The sequence below is a fragment of the Stenella coeruleoalba genome, assembly GCF_951394435.1.
Source record: "Stenella coeruleoalba genome assembly, chromosome: 1".
In the NCBI taxonomy this organism is placed as follows: Eukaryota; Metazoa; Chordata; class Mammalia; order Artiodactyla; family Delphinidae; genus Stenella; species Stenella coeruleoalba.
The window spans coordinates 42768417-42790898 of NC_137169.1; the positions used below are offsets into that span (position 1 = coordinate 42768417).

Consider the following 22482-nt stretch of genomic DNA (forward strand, 5'->3'; position numbering starts at 1 on the left):
CTTCTATTTATTTTGCACAAACAAGCAGATGCATGTATATTTTCTTATATCCTCCTCTTTCTTCTTTTTTTCATTTAATAGTGTATCTGAAAAATCACTCAAAAGTGATCTTCCTTGTTCTCTTTTTTACACCTGCATTGTACTCCATGGTTTATTCAACCACCTTCCTCTGTCTGAGTATTGAGGCTCTTTCCAATATTTTGTAATTATAAGCAATGCTACAGTGAATAACCTTGTTCATGTGTATTTTTATATTGTTAGATGTTGCTTGATTTTTTGCATACTCAACCAACCTTGTATTTCTGGAATACACTGAACTTCGACTTGACGTATTACAGTTTTATAAAGGACTTTTGCATGTATTTTATTGCATTAGAATTGCCTTAAATTCTTTTCTCTCATAATAGTCTTGTCAGGTTAATATCCAAGTTATGTTGACCTTACAAGAGCTGGGGAGTATTCTTCTTTTTCGATTCTCTGGAATATTTTGTGTTAGATTGGCATTATTTCTTCCTTAAATGTTTGACAGAGTGCTCTGGTGAAACTTTCTGGGCCTGGAGTTTTCTTAGTGGGATGATTTTTCAATTATTTTTATATAGAGTATTTTTGTTCTACCAAGGGCACTTTCCTGTGGTCTTATCTAATAGTTACAGAACTATCCAAATTTTAAAATTTCTTCTTGTGGAAGTTTTGGTAGGCTGTAAAGAAAATTTTCCATTTAATTAAAATTTTAATTTCTATCATCATGGAGTTATTCATAACATTCTCTTATAAACTTCTGAAAGTGTGCATCTATTGTGATGTCCTCTTTCTCATTCATGATGTTAATGACCTGAGTCACCTCCTCCTATCAGTCTTGCTAGAAGTTCATCAATTTCATTAGTTATTTCAGGTAACCAACTTTAGGCTTTATTGATCTATCTTATTGTTTGCTCTCTACTTGATTGATTTATGTTCCTTATCATTTCCTTTCTACTTATTTCGAATTTAATTTCCTGTTATTTCAACCTTTTTGCTTTTCTAAATGTATGCATTTAAGGCTATAAATTTCACTTTATGCACTGCTTTAAACTGCATCCAACAGTTTTCAATATGTCATGTTTTCATTTATGCAGTTTCAAATATTTTCTGATTTCTAGTGAGATATTTTTCTTTGACCAATAGATTATTTAGTGGTTTTTAAAAACTTTTTTCCAAATACCTGAGTATTTTCTAATTTATATTCTTATAGCTGATTTCTAGCTTACATTTTCACTGTTAATATACTGTGTGTGATTTAACTCCTTTGAAATTTGTTAAGACTTCTTTAGGGTCCATTATGTGGTCAATTTTTTGAAATAGTCTGTGTGTGCTAGAAAAGAACATCTCTTTTACACTTTGTGTGCACAGAGTTCTATATATGCCCATTGGATCAAGTTTATTCATCAGGAATTGTTCAGATCTTCTAGGTTCTTACTTATTTTTCTGTCTGCTTGATCTATTGGTTAATAAGAGAGATGTGTTAAAAACATGTATGTATATATTTCATGTTATTTTAGTTACATATAAATTTATATCTTCCTGATTAATTGAACACTTGTATTTACAAAGTGAGCCTCTTGAAGACTTTTTGTGATAATGTCTATTTTATGTGATTTAAATAACATCACCTTTTGGGAGTTAGTGTTTCTATGGTATATCTTTTTCTATACTCTTATTTTCAATACTTCTGTACCCTTATATTTAATAAGTATCTCTTGTAAGCATCATATAAAATCTTGTTTAAAAACCTTTCTTTTTTAGTTGGAGCATTTAGTTCATTTACATTTAATTTAATTATTGATGTTTTTAGGCTTAAAAATTTACCATTTTACCATCTTTCCTTTTTGTCTTACATATTTTGTTTCTTTTTTCTCCTTTTTGTCAATTATTGGATTATTTTTTATTATTGGATTGTAAAATTTTATTATTTTGGAAGTTAAACACTTAAAAAAAAAACCCTTTCAGTGATTACTCTAAAAATTATGACAAAATCCTTCCATTGTCAAAATCAAATGTTAGTTGGTAATTTTCTTTCCAAACAATGTAAGAACCTTAGAATTCTTTGACTCCATTTCCCCTTTCCCAGTCTATTTGCAGTTGTTTTGCATTTAATTTTGTATGCATTTATTTAAAACCTCACAAGATATTATCATTTTATGTAGTCAATATTCACTTAGTTTTACTCATGTACTTATCATTTTTGTTACTCTACATTTTTCCTGCTTCTACCACTTTCCATTAGACATTATTCTCTATGCATGGAGAATACCTTTACAAATTTTCTTTAATAAATATATGCTGATGACAAATTCTCTGATTTTTGTTTGTCTGAAAATGACTTTATTTCATCTTAATTCCTGAAAGGTATTTTTCATTAAATTCTAGATTGGAAGTTATTTTCTTTTAGCCATTAAGTATAGTACTGTCTTGTCTTCCGGTCCCCACTGTTTCTTTTGTGACCTAGGACAATTTAATTGTTGCTTTTTTGAAAGTAATCTGTCCTCCTTTCTCTCTCTGTTCCCCACCCCCCACCTCCACCGCAACTATTTTTAAGATATTTCCTCTATCTTTGGTTTGCAGTAAGTTTTGCTGGGATGTGCCTATCTGTGGGGTTTTGTTTGTTTGTTTTTGATTTATTCTGCTTAGAATTCTTAGGACTTCTGAAATCTGTGGCTTAATGTCTTTCATCTGTTTTGAAAAATTCTTAGCCAGATAGTGTTTCTATTCCATTCTCTCTTTTGTCTCTTTTTGGTATTCCAATCACATGCACATTACACCCTCTTACTCTCTATGTTGCTCTCCCTTTCTTCTATATTTTCTATCTCTTTGACTCATTGTCTTTTGTTCTGAAGAGTTTCTTCTGATCTCTCTTCCAGTTCTCACACGGTTTCTTAGTTGATTTAATCTGCTGTAAGACTCATCCATTGAGTTCTTAATTTTGCTTATTATGTTTTTCAATTTTACAATTTATATTCAATTATTTAAAAAATGTATATCATTTATAAAATGGTTTCTAAGTCTCTGTCAAAGTTTCCAGTCTTTTGTTGAATGTATTAAGCATAGTTACTTTTAAAGTGCGGGATTGTTTGTTCAGCTATCTGGAGCTCTTGTTCTTCTGTTTCTATTGTCATGTGATTCTCATTTATGTGTGCTTGTCTCCTTGTATATCTTTGGTTATCTTTGCTTATGTGCTAGACATTGTATTTAAAATTGTTTTTAGAAATAATTTGGCAGCTGAGATTATGTTATCTTTCTACAGAAAAGACTTTCATTTGCTTTTGCTAGCTAGGTGCTTAGAGTCACTAAAAACCTGGGGGAGTTTTAACCCATTTCAGGCATCAAGATTTTTCTGGCCACCCACATGACTGAGCAATTATTTTAATTGTTTTATTCTTAATTCCAAGGTGCAGCCCTTTGAGGTCCCAATCAAAACTTGAGCTATTTGCCAGAGCCACCACTCTTGGTGGGCCCTGGTCTCCAATTTTTGGCCTGATAAGACTTTTTTTTCTTTTCATAGAGTTTATTTTTTAGAGTAGTTTTAAGTTCACAGAAGAATTGAGAGTTCCCATATGCCCCCTGCCCACACATACTGACAAGGCTTTTAAGAAATTGCTCAATCTACAACTTCTCTCCTGGAATGTACAATGCCTCCAGGAGGAAAGTGGCCCTATATACCATCTTCTAGATGTTTGTCTTTTCCTAGATTTTGGCCTGTTAATTCTTTACTACCTTGTTGTTTTCTGATGCCTTCAAAACAGTTATTTTTAATAATTATTTTAGCTTTTCTGATTATTCTCAGTGGGAAGGTAGCCTGCTATTATTGAACACATTTATTCCCTTTGATATAAATGGCTGTATTTTTGGAAAGGATAGAAAGATAAATCTATTGAGGAAATGGCACAACCAGAAACCTTTTCTATTAGCATCATGGTTTAAAATTTTTGCTTCCAAATATGGAGATATATTGTAGAAATTAAGGTTTTAATTTTTATAAACTTTTATTCCAGCTCGTGATGCTGATGAGCGAGAGAAGTGGATCCATGCCTTAGAAGAAACTATTCTTCGACATACTCTTCAGCTTCAAGTAAGAGTCTTTACATGGCTTCTGGATAGTTCATTAGGGTCTTTTGTTGTTGTTGTTTTCTTTTTTCTTTTTTAAATAACTGATAGGATGTAAGGAAAACTTTTAATTTCTGAGTTGTTTATTTTTGCCTTTACAGTGTTATAATATATAGTAAAGTTATAGTCATTTTCTTCTGCTTAAAATACTGATTTTTGTCTAGAAACAAGACAGTGCAAGGCAATGTTGAAAGTGAAATGCTATGTTAAAATTAAAATGTGCCAAGTTCATTTTTAAAATTTAGTATCTATAGTTGGTTATTGGTATAGCCAAATTATATAATAATGCACAATAATAGATAAGTGCTGAGAAGTTAACCTACTTTTCTTGTTACAGGATTTGGCAGTTACCATGTGTGTTGGGTAGTACTCTTAGGGATGAAAGTGAAAGAAAAAACCCAAACTGGTTTAAAAGAAAAAAGCACATCTAGCTTGGGTGTGGTTTGAAGTAGGCATTTAAACAATGTCATGAGGACCAAGATCCCTCATCTCTATTTCTAGGTCTTAGTTCTTCGGGGTTGGCTTCATTTTTAGATAAGTTCTCCCTTTGTGGTAGTAAGATGGTTGCAGCAATTTCAGCCTTCCATTGGTGGAACTCCAAATCTATAGGAGGCTATTGCTCTTTCTGGATTAAGAGGATTAGTGCTGATACCTCAGCTTCAATCACTTTCCTGGTCCTGACCAATCACAATTTCATAGCTGTATGTTCTTCCTCTGGAAATGGGATGTTATCTGCTTCATCAGAAATACGTAACTTATAGAGTAGAAGGTGGTTCCCCCAACCCCCTTGCCCCCAAGCAAAGTCGGACTAGGGAAAAAAAGATCCTAGATAACAAAAACAACAAATGTCTACTCTACCATACTAAAGATAGTTTTCTATGTTTATTCTCCACTGAAAGAGCTTGTATTGTGGCATATAGAGAGGATTTTATTTTATTTTGATTTACAGGATTGAATCCTAGAAAGCTGATGTTTTATAGTCCTTTATCTCTACTTAACTTGCCCAGGAATTGTCTTGATTAGACAAGTTAGTATAGGACATCCCAGATCCTATAGCGAACTCCCCATCACTTTGAAAGTTATTCAAACAGAGGCTTAAAAAACATTACATGAGGAAGTTGTTATGAAGAGACTGTAAGAAATGAATATGGAGTTGAACTAGGAGATCTGTAAGTTACTCTGTGAGCTATGCTTTTTTTTTTTTTGTGAGCTATGCTTTTTAAAAGCAACTTCATAATTTCTATGAAGAATCTCTATGAATTCTTTTTAATGAATTTCTTCATAAGTTTCCTTTTTTTTTTTTTTTTTTTTTGCGGTACGTGGGCCTCTCACTGTTGTGGCCTCTCCTGTTGTGGAGCACAGGCTCTGGACGCGCAGGCTCAGCAGCCATGGCTCACGGGCCCAGCTGCTCCGCGGCATGTGGGATCTTCCCCGACTGGGGCACAAACCCGCGTCCCCTTCATCGGCAGGTGGACTCTCAACCACTGCACCAGCAGGGAAGCCCCATAAGTTTCTTTTTAATTTAGGCAGTTTTATAAATGACTAGCATCATTTTAGCAAATTTGTGATCCAGTAAGAAGATAAGTATATTAAGATTCAGATTAGACTGAATGTGGCAGATGAGATTCCCTCCACAGTTGGTTAGACTGATATTCAAGTCTCTATGTGATCTATTCTCAGACTGCCTTTCTAGACATTTCCACCACTGTACCCCTACATAAACCTACTAGAGTGCTGCCCTTTACTTGCTTTCCTCTGAACACATCTTTTCATTTCTGGTCTCTACATTCTTGTACATGATATTCTGTCTCTCTGTAATGCCATCTGCCTCCACTCTGCCTTTGCATTCTGCCTCTTTTCTTCAAAGCCCAGTTCAGAACTGACCTCTTCCCCTGACCTACCCCTCCTCCCCCACCCCCCAAACTCAGTGATCTCTTTCCTTTGAATGTTACTCATTGCACAGTTCACTGAATCCTTACCATATTCTTTTTGTTATCCTTTAGAGTATATATAATTCCCACCTCGTCGGTTAGGATGCAGACTCCTTAAGGTCAGGTACTTAATTTGATCCAGTTTTGGAATATATGAACTTTTGCTTTGAAGAGAATTTACATATCTTTGGGAATAACAAGAAGAAAAAGATAATTTTGGGAAGTCTTAGACTCTGATAGCTTTGATATTTTAAAATACATGTAGTAAAATGGGAAGTCAGACTCTGATAGCTTTGATATTTTAAAATACATGTAATAAAAAGAGTTATTTATATATATATATTTTTTAAAGTTAATACATGCAGAAGATGGGACATTTAGAAGTATGTAATTAAATGTTGATTTGATTGGCAAAAAAAAGTAAAGATTTTCTTCCCAGAGATGGTGAAGTATGGTGAAGGACTTGACTCTGGAACCAGAATGTCTTGGTTTGTATCCCAGTGCCACCACTTATTCTTGACATTACTCTGAGTTCCAATGTCCTCATCTATAAAATGAAGATAATAAAAGTACCTAATTTACAGGGTTGTTTTGATGATTAAATGAGTTAAATGTAAATTTGCTGAAATAATGCCTAGCTATAGTAATAACTTGGCAAATTTTAAGCCATTACTAATGCAACTACTACTCTTACCATTCCCACCCCCTGTACATTCTCAATGGTGCTCTCAATGGCATTCTAAATGGTGCTCGATAAATGATAGTTAAATAAAGAAATAATTGAAGGAATTAATGAACAAACACATGATGTATAGATTGCTTTTATATTGCTCTTTATTGAGAACTTTGAGATGTATTGTTTTTCCTGGCCTCATTAGATTTTATTTTTGTATCATGTAGGAAAATAGATGTGTTTTGTTTTTCTCCCTTGAAGCCCTTTGTTTCCCAAAGGAAGTGATTGCAATGTAGATGTGTCACTTCTTCCACAGGTAAAATGGTATGAAGTAGCCAGTTACTTGGGGTTCCTACAACAAAGGAAAATTCCGCTAAGGAATGTTGCCAATGTTGTTGCTGTTACTGAGGGCAGACAAATTTCTGGCTCCTAAATTGGAATTTAGGATTCAAGGATTCCTTTTTTTAAATAAATTTTGTTGTAATAGTGATGGCCTGTCTATCTTGAACTCTTGGGAAACAACTAAAAACAAATGATCCAATTTTATAGATGCTAAAGATTATTCCTTTAACTGCCAAAAATTTATTTTAACTGTGTTTTTATGGAAAACTTTTAGAACTTATATTTTCCTGCCTTCTCTTTATAAAAATAAAGTTTAAAACTTAAAAAAAATAGTTCATGCTCAATTCAGAACATATAGAGAATACAGAAAAGTTATTTATTTGGTAAATATTTATCAGACACTTATGTGTTCCATGCACTATACTAGTTGTAGAGGATATAATTGTGAATAAATGACATATTGTCCTTGTCTTTATGGAGCTCAGCCTAGTATAAAGAAGAAAATAAAAATCATGGGAATTGAATTTTTAAAAAACTACAGTAATGTCATAAGTAAGTCATGTTCCAAAAAAAATTTAGCTATGTAGGAGTATATAAAATAAAAGCAATAGTTTTTCCTACACCCCTTCTTTAGAGAAAAACATAGAGTTCCAGTTTGTTAACATCCTAATCCTAATGTAAAGTTAGTGTGCCTAAAAGCTGGAGCATTTAAAATGAAGAGTAATCACACAATACAAAGCCGTTTTATCCATCTTGTGGCAATGAGCTCTGTACTTCTAACCAGTTTTGGCAACTCACGTGGTTTTAATGAAACCTGTAAATTGTTTCAGAAGAAAGTTAAGTGACCAATGCAGAATTTAACTGTAAAAATTAGGGCAATAGCACCTTTCTCATATAATTTAAAAATTGAATGGTACTAAAAGGCTTATAATAGAAAAACATTAGCCTTCTGCCCCTCTGCTTTCTCTGTTTTCCTTGTTAGACTACCCATTTTCAACCTTTTTAGCTGTGTATACTGCTATATTTGTAGTGTAGTACCTGGCATTTCAGTCATTCATTAGACATTTATTAAGCAGTTAATACATGTCAGTCTCTGTGTGAGGAGATGCTAAAGATACAGTGATGAATAAGCAGTACACTATCATAATCATTGTGGGGTTGTGTAGAGGGTATTCATTCCTAACCTTGAACCAAATATTTTTTTGTTTGTTTGTTTCATAATGCATTATGAATTGCAAATAATTTATATAGAAACTTCTGGAACATGGTGGTCCTGATCACAAGTTAGGGACTGCTTCTGCTGTATGCCAAATGGTATATTTATTCCATCTGGCTAAATTTTCTATGTGAAAATTTATTGGCTGACTTTAATTTTGAGACTTCTGGGTACTGGTCAGACAAAATAGTGGAGCTACATATCCTGCTTCCAAGAGCTGTCCTTTAATGTTGTCTGCTCTAATCATTGGGCCTAAGTTGCTAGGCAAATTCCTAGGGACACTATGCGTTTTTTTCCCCTATTTTTGCTGCTTCTTTTCGTCTACTGTAATCAAAAGTATTTGTCATCTATCTCTAAAATGACATAAGAGTAGAATGTGACTTATAGGTAAACATTACTGGACTCTCTAGCAGAAATAATATTTTTGAAAGTAGTACATAAATTCTGTATAGTTAAAATGCTCTTTTCATCTTAATAGCTATAGGTAAAGTTGGCCTATTTTTTAGTCAATAGACTTCCTGTCATTTTTAAAGATCCCCCCTCACCCTGAACCTTAATGTTTTGATTTTTCTCAGATTGTGTTTTATACATTTTTTTGTGAGATGCAGCAAGAGGGAAATTTGGAGGTGTGCGGTTTTTTTTTTTAAGTTTTTCTTGTTTTGTATTTGTTTTTCAATCTTTTCCTCCAGGTTTATTGAGGATAATTTGACATAGATCACTGTATAAGTTTAAAGTATACAACATGATGATTTTTTTAAAATAAATTTATTTATATTTTATTTTATTTTTGGCTGTGTTGTGTCTTCGTTGCTGCACACGGTGAGTGGAGACTACTCTTCATGGCGGTGCGCGGGCTTCTCATTGAGGTGGCTTCTCTCATTGCAGAGCACGGGCTCTAGGTGTGCGGGCTTCAGTAGTTGTGGCACGTGGGCTCCGTATTTATGGCTTGCGGGCTTTAGAGCACAGGCTCAGTAGTTGTAGAGCACGGGTTTAGTTGCTCCACATATGTGGGATCTTCCCAGACCAGGGCTCGAACCCACATCCCCTGCATTGGCAGGTGGATTCCTAACCACTGCGCCACCAGGGAAGTCCCCAATGATGTTTTTTATGCTTCTTAATCACTATATTCCATTCTTTTCTTGAACAACAAAAGAAATTAAGTAATTTAATTTAATCGCTTAGTAGCTTTAGTTATGTAGTTTGAAAAGTATTGAAGACCCCTTTGATACATGGGTTGGAAATCAGTTGTCATATATGACTTTAAGGCATTGGTCACTTAATTTTCTTCTAAACAACTTGTAGATTTCTTTAAAAACACTTGAGTGTTTTTAAACATAAATTTGAGTTTTTTTCAACACAAATTTGGTTAGAAGTCCTATAGTTTTTTGGGATAAAATGGGTATGTTGCCTTGTATTGTTTAATTACTTTTCATTTTAAATGCTACATCTTTTGTGCACACTCACTTTACACTAGGACTAGGAAAATGAGAATTATATGTCTATAACACAGTTATCTCTAATATGAAACTGTGAAAAGGTAGACTCTGGACTGTAGCTATATTATTAAGAGACTGTCATAAGTCATATTCTCTATTGCCATTACACCAGTTTTAACACTTAGATCTATCAAAAGAAACCCTAATTATAATTGGTTCCACTAAATTTTTACTAGGACTTAACTATTTACACTACACTGTCAAAAATGATAGTGCCTTAGATTTTGAAGCTACTGACCCGTGATGATGATGATGATGATGATGATGATGATGATGGAAGATTTGGAGGACACTTAAAAAAAATCTGATATTTTGGTATGTACTGTGTCTTTTTTTAAATAAATTTATTTATTTTTTGGCTGCATTGGGTCTTCGTTGCTGTGTGTGGGCTTTCTCTAGCTGCGGTGAGCGGGGGCTACTCTTTGTTGCGGTGTGTGGGCTTCTCATTGTGGTGGCTTTACTTTGCTGCGGAGCACAGGCTCTAGGCATGCGGGCTGCAGTAGTTGTGGCACATGGGCTCAGTAATTGTGGCTCGTGGGCTCTACAGCTTAGGTTCAGTAGTTGTGGCGCATGGGGCTCAGTTGCTCCACAGCATATGGGATCTTCCCGGACCAGGGATCGAAACTGTGTTCGAACCATGTTGCCTGCATTGGCAGGCGGATTCTTAACCACTGTGCCACCAGGGAAGTCCTGGTGTGTACTGTTAAGTACAAAGTCCTTGATGACCCTATGGGTCTTTCTGTCTTGTTATGGAGTGAGAAAGAACACATGAAAATCACATGAAAGAACTGGTAATCAGGAATTACATAAATTAGTATTATGTCTCTTACAGGGTCAATTAGTACAATATATAGACAGAATTAGAGGTGTAGGCTTTTTTGCCCCTTGGCCTGGAGAACTGTTTGATCAGCCAATATTGAATTAAGCCCTCTGAGCTGCTCTGGCACAAAATTAACTGCTAGAAAAGCAGATATTAAAGGAAAACTGTAAAGGGTATTAGTGGAGGTTCTTAGACATTGACCTTGTCCATCTGGCAAAATTAATGTATTTTTCTCCATCACTGCTTATAGTTTAATTGATGCTTATCATAGAATTGATGTTTATTTTCAGACTCTGTTACCGTAGGAAATCCATTATTGAGCACCTAATATGTGCCAGGCATTTGGCTAAATTGAGGCTTTGATGAACAAAATCAGATAGATCCTTGCCTCTTTACCTCTTACAGTCTAGTGGTGAACATAAAACATTAAAGAAGTATGCAGACAGATAGAAAACCTTCAAGTTGCAGACTTTCAAAGATGCAAACGTGCATTCCATCAACATCAGTCATGAGTGAAATCGCAGTTTACCCTCTGTCTCCTATTGCTGATGATCCTTCAGCTCTCCCATCTCCCAGCTCCTCTCCCTCCTCCAGTCAGTAACTCTTCTTGCCTGTTCACTCGATGCCAGCCCCTGTATGCCAGCTGTTGTACTGTACTACTGTACTTTTCAAGTTACTGTACTGTAAGATTAAAAATGTTTTCTTTATTTTTTGTGTTTGTTTTTTATGTATTATTTGTGTGAAAAATATTATAAACCTATTACAGTACAGTGCTATATAGCAGATTGTGTTATTTGGGTACCTAGGCCAACTTTGTTGGACTTACGAACAAATTGGACTTGCAAACACGTTCTCGGAACGGAACTCGTTCGTATGTAGGGGACTTACTGGAGCTGTAATAAGTTTTATAAAGGAGCGTTGCATGGGCTATGAGAGCATAAAATAGGAAGAATTCACATAGGCAGCGAGGAAATGATGATGAGTAGAAGTAAATTAAGTGAAGGGTGGGGATTAGGATTTCCCTGGTGGTGAAGTGGTTAAGACTCCGAGCTCCCAATGCCTAGGCCCCGGGTTCGATCCCTGTTCAGGGAACTAGATCCCACATGCCGCAACGAAGAGCTCGCATGCCGCAACTAAGGAACCCGCCTGCCGCAACTAAGACCCGGCACAACCAAATAAATAAATATTTTTTAAAAAAAGTGAAGGGTGGGGATTAGTTTCAAGGTGACAGTGTAAAAGACAAAGTAACCACAGGGGCCATGTGCCAAGGCCCTGAGGTTGGAAGGTCCAAGGCAAATTGAAGAAACATGAAAAAGGCCATTGTGTGGAGTGCAGAAAATGAGGGAGTGGAAGGTGTTAAGATGGAGCGAGGGGCAGGTAGGGCTAAACCTTGCACACCATTGCTGAATGCTGAGTTGTATCCTAAACACAATGGAAGGCAGTTGAAGTTCTTTAATGGGGCGGGGTGGGGTGAGATGGGAGTCATGACTTTGGTTTTGGAAACCAACTACTGTGGCCATAGTGTTGAGGATGAATTGGAGAAGCTTTAAGAAGCAGGAATACTTTACTAAGGAGATTGTTTCAAGAGGCTGGGACCTGTGATTGAGTGGTGGTGATGGAGAGAGGTAGAACTGAGATTGTATTCAGGAGGTAAAAATGGCAGAACGTGGTGATGGATTCAATGTGGAATGAGGAAAGTGTCAAGGACTGCCAGGTTTATGGTTCGCATATCGAGTGGATGGTAGTGGTTTTCATTTACTGATACAGGGAGGACTGGAAGAGGACCTGGCTTTTGAGGAAGGGGGTGCGGGAAGAAGAGAGTGCATTTGGTATTGGATGTTTTGAAAAAATTTGCATAAAACAAAACTTAAGGGCTCTTTAACACAGTGCAGCAAGCATCTATTGAGCCTTTTGTGCAGTGTACAATGTGCTAGTTGTAGGGGCTACCAGTAGAGCTACAAAAATTAATTAGATGCTTAGTTTAGTAGAATTACAGGTATATAAATAACCATAAGGAAAAAATAGTAAAAGCAGAAGGTAATTGTTCTCCAGGTCAGTAAGTCAGTCATTTATTTACGTCTGGGATTTCCTGCATTTTGGATGGTTCTCTGCTGAGGTCCTCGAAGTCCGAACTTTCCATCTAATTTGAAGTTATGCCATTTGGATTCCTGAAGCATCTTCACAAGCCACCTACATTCCTTATGGAGCTGTGTCACAACAGCAAGCCTAGTGTTTCCCTGGATTAATAAAATAAAACAGGCACCCCTGCTTTTGTTTATTGATATAGTATCTCCTCCTCCCCCGCCTCGTGACACAAACAACTTTTCGGAAGTAAGCAAAAGCAGTTATCCAGATGAAACTTGGCTGCACAGCTGCCAAAATATTGGATGTCGAGCTAGCAGCGGGTGGGTGTAGGTGTAGCACGTTTACCTCTGCGACCGGGTCCTTCCCCAGTCGCCACCCTATGGGAATCTCCGGGGCCGAAGCCTCGAAGCCTAGCTGAGCTCCCTCGAGCCACGAGCTTCCTTTCTTGCGGGCTGCACTGGCGTGCCGGGGCGGCCGCGCGTCCCGAGGCACAGCTCCGGGCGTAGGAGCAGGTTCGGGCCCCGGGATGAGCCCTGGGCTCAGCGAGGAGGCGGCAGGGGAGCCGGGCTCTCCGGATGCTCGCCCGCCGCGGCGGGCCCCTCCCGCCTCTCCACCCCAAAATTGGCCTAACCGCCAATCGTCGGCCACTCACCTCCTTTTCAGCAGGTGGCCCATGGCCAATCGCCAGGGGTCTCTTTGCCAAGAGGCTACAGGGCCAGCCAATCGGGGCGGCCCCTAGGCCTGGGGCAGGAGTAGGGGAAGAGGGGCTGTCCCGGGGGACCGGCTGAAGCTGACCGGACCGACTGCGCGTCAGCCGGGTGATCCGGCGGAGGGAGGAGAAGAGGGGGTGCCCGGAAGCAGCCCTCGGCTCCCTCCCCTGGAGGCACACAGGGCGGGGGCCTTGGCGAATGGCTTTCTTGACGGCTGCTTGCGGAGTGAGTAGACCCGGAGGGTCTGGGAGAGGGGCCGGCTCCCACCCCTGAGTCCCCAGGGACCCTGCTGCCTGCCCGGGCCGTGGGCGCGAATGTCGTTCTCTCCCTGCCTCCTTCCCGCCGCGCCCTGGGGTGAGTAGGACGACGTGGCCGCCCGAGCCCTCTCTTCTCTGGGACTCTCCTCACTTCCTCCGCCGGGATGGTTGGAGGCAGAGGCTAGGGGCCTAATTCTGTACCCCTGAGAGGTCATTCGCCACCAAACCAGCCTGGAGAGAATCGCTTCCCCTTTTTCGATTCATTTTCGTGGAACTCTGTTTTCCTTTCGAAAGCTGTCTCAAGATACTAAACGTAAGAGTTAAACTTTCTCTTAATGTGAAAGCCTAATTTTGACCAGTTGCCCATTAATAGAATTTCTAGTTGCGAGCCAAACATTTTCTGTTGTTTCAGTTTTGGCTCTGTGTTCTTGTCTGGCCCAGTATTTTTGTGTGTAATAATTATGGGTGCTATTATTTGTGAGTGTGAGTATGGAGAGGGGGGAGGCAGGTGGTTTTATGCTTTTTGGGTAGCTTGTGCAAAAATCGTGAAAACTTTGGAATAGTTGTAGGGGGGGTTCTCGTAAAAACTGCAGGGAAGGGTTTAAGTTCTCAGTAAGCTTGGTTATGGAAGGTTGAATATAAGCAATAGACCAGGAAGTATGTTTGAATCATGCATTTTTCGCTGCATTCCTACTACACTTCACAAGTATTTTTGTTATGAAAGAGCGAGAGATGTATTGATCAAGAAAACTAATTTTTGCTAATTTGAAGTTAACATTTGGCTTTGCTTGTTGATTAAACCGTTTACTTTTATCTGTGTTCAGGAAATCAAAAAGAAATCAAGTAATTATTTCTCCTAGTTTTGAGTGGAGAAGGTGGGAGAGATCTTAAAATAGTAGTTGCAGTTTTGATAGTTTTTGTAGAGAACTTTAAGTTGGAAATTCTCATCCACTGTGAGTCATCTCTCAGAACATTGCCTTTATTGAACTGAGTTTGTGATAAAGCTCTTTAATGAATAGTGTTAACATCTCTCATTTACTTAAAATTTAAAAAGTTTTTTTTCACTTTTTATGTACGCCAGCAACTTAAATTAAATACCTATTACCTTTCCTAGCCCAGGGAAGATAAAAACCACTAAAAATCAGACTTTTAGTCTGGAGAACTTAAATGGGAAATTAGAAAGATAGCAGAGAAGCTGGATCTGTTTTCAAAGTGTCCTGAGTTTGGTTTTGACAGAGATGACATTTTACTTGAAGTGCCCGTCAGTAAATATTAGACTGCAGTGACTGTTGGTCACATCCATTTTGATGTTTCCAAAGTCCTAGCTGGTTTTGGGTGTTTTTTCCCTTTAGTGTGGAAAGATTGGATTCAGTAATAATCTAACCACTGAACCATCCCCAGTTGATAAGTTTGGTTCAGCCAGTAAAGAGCATTGTGATACAACCATATTCTGCTGTTTGGAGAATCAGGCATTTGCATAGTTTGCAGTCTATTGCTTGAGACAAAGGATATCAGGCTTTTATTCTAAAAAGGAAATTCTAAGATGTCCCTTAGGATATATTGAGTTCTATCAGTATCTAAACTTTATAGTGTTGAGTAAGAACTGATGTTTATGGGGATTCTATAGAAAAAGACAGTTTTTATGTGTACTATAATGTACTTGGCCTAAAATTATATTTAGGAAGATTTTCCAGTAAAGGTTTAAACAAATATTATGTTTGAAAGAATAGTAGAATAGCTGAAAATGTGTTTAAGCCAAGTACCTCTCCCGAAGTATTTTAATTAATTGTAGTTCCACCACACACAGGCAATTAGTCATTTAAAGCCATTTTCCATCTCCCTTATTTTCCATGTCCAGTCACCAGGTCCTGTTAAATTTGCCTTAGTAATGTCTCTTGGATTTGGCCTCTTTTTTCCACCTGATAATGCTTTAATTCAGGCCGTCATCATCTCACCTAGACTTTTGCAAAACCTAACTAGTCTCCTTGTCTCTAGACTCCCTCTACCCATACTCTTTATCCACAGTCAGATCCCACTGAGTTACTGCTGTGCTTAAAATCTGTTTTGGCTCCCCCTTGCCAAAGCACAGATGCTGGGAATGTTCTTTAAGGCCCTTCACAATCTGGTCCTAATTTATTGCTCTTGAGTGTGGACTCAGCTGCGGGCAGCCTACCCGAGGCATCTACTCTAGCACTGTGAGCTGTTAACCATTTGGAACATGGCATAGCCTCTCATAGCTCTTGGTCCAGTCACAGCCTTTCCCTCTTGATTAGAATTATAATTGCTTAGCATTCAATCAAGTGATAAATCTCCACTTCTTCCTTTGACATACAGTTTGCATGTTACTTTTTCTTTGATGTCTTCCTTCCTTCAGGCAGAGAAAGTTAGAATTACTGTTGTCCTTCATGTGCTACTACAGCACTTTGTTCATACTTCTGTACTATAAATTTTTGTGCACATATCTGATTCTTGGATTAGACTCTAACCTCCTTTATTCCTAGGGCCTTTGCCCCTAGTCCAGTGCTTGGTACATTGTGGGTGCTTAGGGGACCCTCATTAAATGATCAGAATATGTGGCTTAATCGTGTCCTAAGTGTGCAACCTTTGGCTCAGTGTACTGGAGCTGGGTTTATCCCTGTGAGTTAGAAATGTTTGCTAAGTCACCAAGCTCCCTGGTTGCTGTCACACCTGAGAGACAGGACTGGAGAAAATGTTTAGAAATAATGTTACAAATGGTGAGCAGATTTCCAGGCAAACTCCTCCTCCCCCAACCTACATGACTTCTGATATAGTTGAAAGAATACTAGCAGCAGTACCAGCACAAATTGGTTCTGTAGTAGTTAGTTTCATAGGAAAAAGCATGTTGCTGGCTAGAGAAGTCAGGGAGACTGCTTAGAAGGGGTGAAATCTGATCTCATTCCAGAAGATTAGGTAATGATTAATTATAATTGCTATTATCTGTATTGTCCTTAAAGATGTCCTTTGAAGGCATTGATAGTCCCTGGCACATAACAGATGAAGGAAAGGTAATGGTTGCTCTGTGTGTGTTGTGGGACAGGGGAGATACTTGTAGCCCTTTCCACACTGGAGTTCATTTATTTCTGGAAACACCTTTAAGAACTTTGCTTCTTTGCTGTATTGACTTGAGCAGCTAATTTTGTTTTTTCTGAACTGTGCCACTTCAACCAAGTTATTCTGCTTACTTGGTTGTTTCTTTGCATTCTCTGCATTCCAGAGCATGTTTTTAAATCTGGTTGCATTAGTCTTCCTCATTCAGTTTCAAGGTTACACTAAATTTTTGCTTGTGTTTTAACATTTATTGTCCTATGGTGGAGGACCTGGCTGCAGTTACAACCTGTAAGTTCTTATTGTCTTTATTTAAATGAAATTAATTTTTTTAGAAAGTAAGTGGACCCCAGGTTTTTCCAGTATGATGAGGTATTTACTCCCCTGATGAATATGGTCATTTACCTGGATATACTGGCTTCACAGAATCTGAGAACTGGAAGGGATCTTAAAGTTTTAATTCAGCTTCTACCTATTTTTATAATGGAGAAAACAGTTTCAGAGAAGACAAATGACTTGGCCAAGGTCACACAGTTAGAGATTAGAATAACTAAGACTACAGCCTATGATTCTTGCTCTTTTATTAGCTCTAGAGAGAACTGGAGTGCTACTCTGATGCTGCTATTCATTCACTGCTCACCTCACTCTCCAAGTCCCAGTAATTTTTCCAGTTCAGGCACTAATTTTGGTTTCCTTTCAGATTCAGTACCCAGATCTGAAAAATAGCATCTTACATACTTCTCCAAGAGAATATCATTCCTTATTTGGATTCCTTGTGCTTTCCAGTCTCTCTTTGTGCTTATATACTGGTTCCTGAGTCTGGGAAGATAGCTTTTCTGGTTATTCTCCATTTTCCTGCAGATTCATTCTATGCCCCTCTCTACTCCCTGCTTCAGGAGGCTGACCTTTACAGCCTGTGTCATCTGGAGTTCTTTATCCTCTGGCTTCTCGTAGGGTTTAGCCAATGGGAGGATGGAAGATAGAAGGAAGAAAAGAGAGAAACTTTGGGGTATTTAGTCCTCTTTCTCTGCTTCCATGCATTTGTAGCAGTGGTTACAACTAGAGTGTCCTTTGAGCCTACTTCGATTTACATTGTTTCGCTCCTTGTTCCTTCAGGCTTGGGAGTGGTGAAGGCTTCTTGCTGTTCCTAATTCTTGGGTACCTCAGCATCCCTTGTTAGTTTCCTTAACCCTGCCCTCATTTCTCTAGTCACTTGGTTAAAGAGTTCAAAAATCCCATCTGATTATGATGTTTCCCTCCCTTGCCCACTACTGTTAATAATTTCCCCCTCCCCATTACTGTCAGAATCCTGCACTCTAAAATGCCACCTCTGTGAAGCTTTTTTCATCCCCTTAACTTTCTCCTTTGAATCTCTTAGTATCTTTCTCATAACACTTAATCTACCATGCTTGAATCAGTTATTTGTAGACAGATTTTATCTCCTGCTACACGTTTGAAACGCTTAGGGTGTGATCTGTATCTGCTTCATCTTGGCATGTCCAAAGCATCCAGCACAATGTTGTCATAGTCGTAAAAAACACCCAGTGAATAAACCATTACTGTAACACTGAATTCTAAGCCCAGAGTAGTATGTATAAAACTGTGCTCATGAGACTTGGCGGGAGAGAATGAGTTTCTAGAAGTTTGTTTCAGTTGTTCAGCTGGTCTTGCTTCTTGTACTGCCTGGGTGGTACAATGTCTTTCCTCCTGTTCAATTTCTCTTTTCTTAAAAACTTTCAATTAGCCTTAAAAATTTTCAGCATCCATACTTGTAATATAATAAATCATTAAGAATAATTAAATGTTATTTGTGATTTTTTTCCTGAGCACTCTGGTTTATAATCTGTAAGAACTTATTTGATTGTTTTTTTTTATGTTTAAATCCTAACAGGTAGGTACATTTCAGAATTTCTTCATTCATTTACAAAAATTTTATCGAGCATTTGCTAGAAACCAAACACTAGCCTGGAGGATACAGTAGAGAACAAAAAGAGTCCTGTCCTGTCGGGCATATATTCTAATCATATTTTAGACCATTTTGATAGATTTCTGACAACAATTAGGGTAATCAGGGTAAATCAGGGTAATTTTGTACTGCACTTTTAACAGCCTTAGCAAAAACAACCTGTTTCCTTCTGTTTGATGTTCACTGGCAGCTAAAATTAGATATACAAAAACTGCTTCAGCATATATGATTTTTAAGGGATAAATGCCAAACCAGTTACAGAATCTGTTCTTTCCAATTCAGGGTTGTTGTTTTTGTTCTATTTTGTTTGGTTGTTTTGTGTGAGAAATAAGCCATTTAGTACTGATTGTCTGTTGGCCTGACTAGCTTATCATTTAACTTCCCTTGGGTGTTTCATTTTCAGTTTGTTATATTTTCCTACGTAGAGAGATCCAGTTTTGTTAGAGGAATATATTAGGTTTTCTTTGTGAAAACATTTCGTAATCAAATTTTCAGGTATTATGAATGAGTATGAGAATTCTGCAGTTATTTCAAAACTTGAACTATTAAAACATTAAGCTTAAGAATTCATGTGTTTAATGTGATTTTTTCCCTCATTATATGTAGAGCAGATTTGCATAAAACTTTCTAAAACTTCCGTTTTTGGTGGACTCTTGAAAACAGTGAGAGTTTTTGCTTTTCAAAATGCTGTGAAGCTTTGACCCACCTCCTAGAGAAATGGAAATAAGGACAAAAATTAACAAATGGGACCTAATGAAACTTAAAAGCTTTTGCACAGCAAAGGAAACCATAAACAAGACGAGAAGACAACCCTCAGAATGGGAGAAAATATTTGCAAATGAAGCAACTAACAGAGGATTAATCTCCAAAATATACAGGCAGCTCATGCAGCTCAATATCAAAAAAACAAACAACCCAATCCAAAAATGGGCTGAAGACCTAAATAGACATTTCTCCAAAGAAGATATACAGATTGCCAACAAACACATGAAAGGATGCTCAACATCACTAATCATTAGAGAAATGTAAATCAAAACCACAACGAGGTGTCACCTCACCTCACACCGGTCAGAATGGCCATCATCAAACAATCTACAAACAATAAGTGCTGGAGAAGATGTGGAGAAAAGGGAACCCTCTTGCACTGTTGGTGGGAATGTAAATTGATCTAGCCACTATGGAGAACAGTATGGAGGTTCCTTTAAAAACTAAAAATAGAATTACCATATGACCCAGCAATCCCACTACTGGGCATATACCCTGAGAAAACCATAATTCAGGAAGAGTCATGTACCACAATGTTCACTGCAGCACTATTTGCAATAGCCAGGACATGGAAGCAACCTAAGTGTCCATGGACAGATGAATGGATAAAGAAGGTGTGGCACGTATATACAATGGAATATTACTCAGCCATAAAAAGAAACGAAACTGAGTTATTTGTAGTGAGGTGGATGGACCTAGAGTCTGTCATACAGAGTGAAGTAAGTCAGAAAGAGAAAAACAAATACCGTATGCTAACACATATATATGGAATCTTAAAAAAAAAAAGTCCTGGTGAACCTAGTGGCAGGACAGGAATAAAGATGCAGATGTGGAGAATGGACTTGAGGACACGGGGAGGGGGAGGGGTAAGCTGGGATGAAGTGAGAGAGTGTCATGGACATATATACACTACCAAATGTAAAATAGCTAGCTAGTGGGAAGAAGCCGCATAGCACAGGGAGATCAGCTCAGTGCTTTGTGACCACCTAGAGGGGTGGGATGGGGAGGGTGGGAGGGAGACACAGGAGGGAGGAGATATGGGGATATATGTATACGTATAGCTGATTCACTTTCTTATACAGCAGAAACTAACACACCATTGTAAAGCAATTACATTCCAGTAAAGATGTTTAAAAAAAAAAATGCTGTGAAGCTGAATGACAGGCAGTAATCTGAGGTTGGGAAGGGGAAGAATGTATTTTTTGCATCCCCTCTAGTAAGCAGCTCAGAGCTTATTTAAGATCCTGGAATGACTTAACCCAAGACTTTTAATTTTAAAAAAGATACTGTCAGTAGCCTGACCCACCAGTATATGAAAAAGAAAAGCTTTGGCTGATTGCCGAAACCACATGGTCAAACAGTGCTTTGTTGGGGGGGGTCATGTAATAGGTGTTTTTGTTTTTTATGAGTTTGCTTTTTTGAATGTTGACTCATGACCATGGAATTGGCAGGAAGGATGTGGGAAGAAAATTAGGTATTCTGCTTTGTTTTACTGGCCATTTTTCTTCTCAGCATTTATTCCAGTATAGCGGTGATTGCTAATTTTCAAGTGCATGGGTTTTTTTGTTTTTTGTTTTTGCTAGTTTGTACTTTATCTGTAAATAATGTTATAAGCTTTTTATGCTGTATTTTATTTTGCTTGGAAAGGTGTATCTGAGCAGCTTCAGCATTGCCAAATTTACTCTCTCAAGTCATTTTAGGGTTTGGTAGATAATTTTAAAATAATAATGCTGATGATTTTGCAAGCTAAAACAGTTATAAAATTTTTGAATCATATTTATAACCTGCACAGTTTCTGAATCCTTTTACATAAAGTTTTTGAATTTAAGTAAATAGATACTTTTAAAAATCAGACGTTATGAATGTATAAAGTAAAAATTAAGAGTCCCTGTCTTAAATGCCCCTCTTTCTCAATTGCACTCCCTAGGAATAACATCTGCATCTCATGTGTTTTGTTTCATGTGTTTTATTTCAGGTGTGTGTGTGTGCCGTGCATGTGTGTGAATAAAATAACTTTTCAAAATGTAACTTCTTTATTGTTCATGTCTCTATTTATCTAGAATAAGGTATGCCGTCAACCACTATTAATTGACGTGAATTCTGGTGTTTATTTTACTTTTGTAATTTGCTTTCTACATTCAGAGGCTGTAAACTATTTCAGTTTAGATTTTTTTTAAAGTAATTTGCTGCATTCTGAAATCTCGAGGCAATCCTGTATGCCTTCCAGACTTTTATATCTCTAAAATGCTAGTTACAACCTTTATAGAGAGAGAGAACATATATTATCCAAACTGGGGCACTTTGAGAGTGAAGGAGGCTGCTAATAATTTTGTTGATACAACAGACATAACTAGGGATATCCCAGACAAACTAGGTAATGGTCACGCAGTTTACAAACTTCAGGTTTTTGTTTGTTTTATTTACTTTTGGCAATAACTTTTCATATGACTTCAATATTTTTTATATTTATTATGTATTTATTTTTGGCTGCGTTGGGTTTTCGTTGCTGCGCATGGGGCTTTCTCTAGTTGTGGTGAGCGGGGGCTACTTTGTTACAGTGTGTGGGCTTCTCATTGTGGTGGCCTCTCGTTGCGGAGCACGGGCTCTAGGCGCGCTGGCTTCAGTAGTTGTGGCACGTGGGCTCAGTAGTGTGGCTCATGGGCTGTAGAGTGCCGGCTCAGTAGTTGTGATGCATGGGCCTAGTTGCTCCACGGCATGTGGTATCCTCCCAGACCAGGGCTCGAACCCATGTCCCCAGCCTTGGCAGGTGGATTCTTAACCACTGCACCACCAGGGAAGCTCCATGTGACTTTACTGAATAAATTGGGAGAGTCATTTGGAAAGACAAGCTGTCAGTGAGTTAAATAGAGGAAAACGGTACAAAATCCCAAACCTTGCCTGTGCAGTTGTTTGAGTAGCCAAATCACTTTATGGAATCAATATAAGTGTTTTGTTCTGTAAGTCAAAAGGTTACCTAACGCTGCCAATATTAGATGAAGAGAGATCACGAAGAGT

General features: G+C 37.9%; 1 protein-coding gene across 6 annotated transcripts in view; it reads left to right on the top strand.

The window, feature by feature from the left end:
• The window catches only part of OSBPL9 (oxysterol binding protein like 9), a 169202-nt gene that overhangs the window by 95003 nt on the left and 51717 nt on the right, over positions 1-22482 (top strand). For 3 of the 6 annotated variants that reach the window (XM_079901738.1, XM_079901739.1, XM_079901743.1), the window contains exon 4: positions 4029-4105. In XM_079901738.1, the coding sequence (XP_079757864.1) occupies positions 4029-4105 (77 nt within the window). Of the gene's footprint in view, positions 1-4028; positions 4106-4799; positions 4804-12105; positions 13768-22482 lie in introns of those variants that run through there. The other 3 variants (XM_079901742.1, XM_079901741.1, XM_079901740.1) reach the window with 3 other exon arrangements.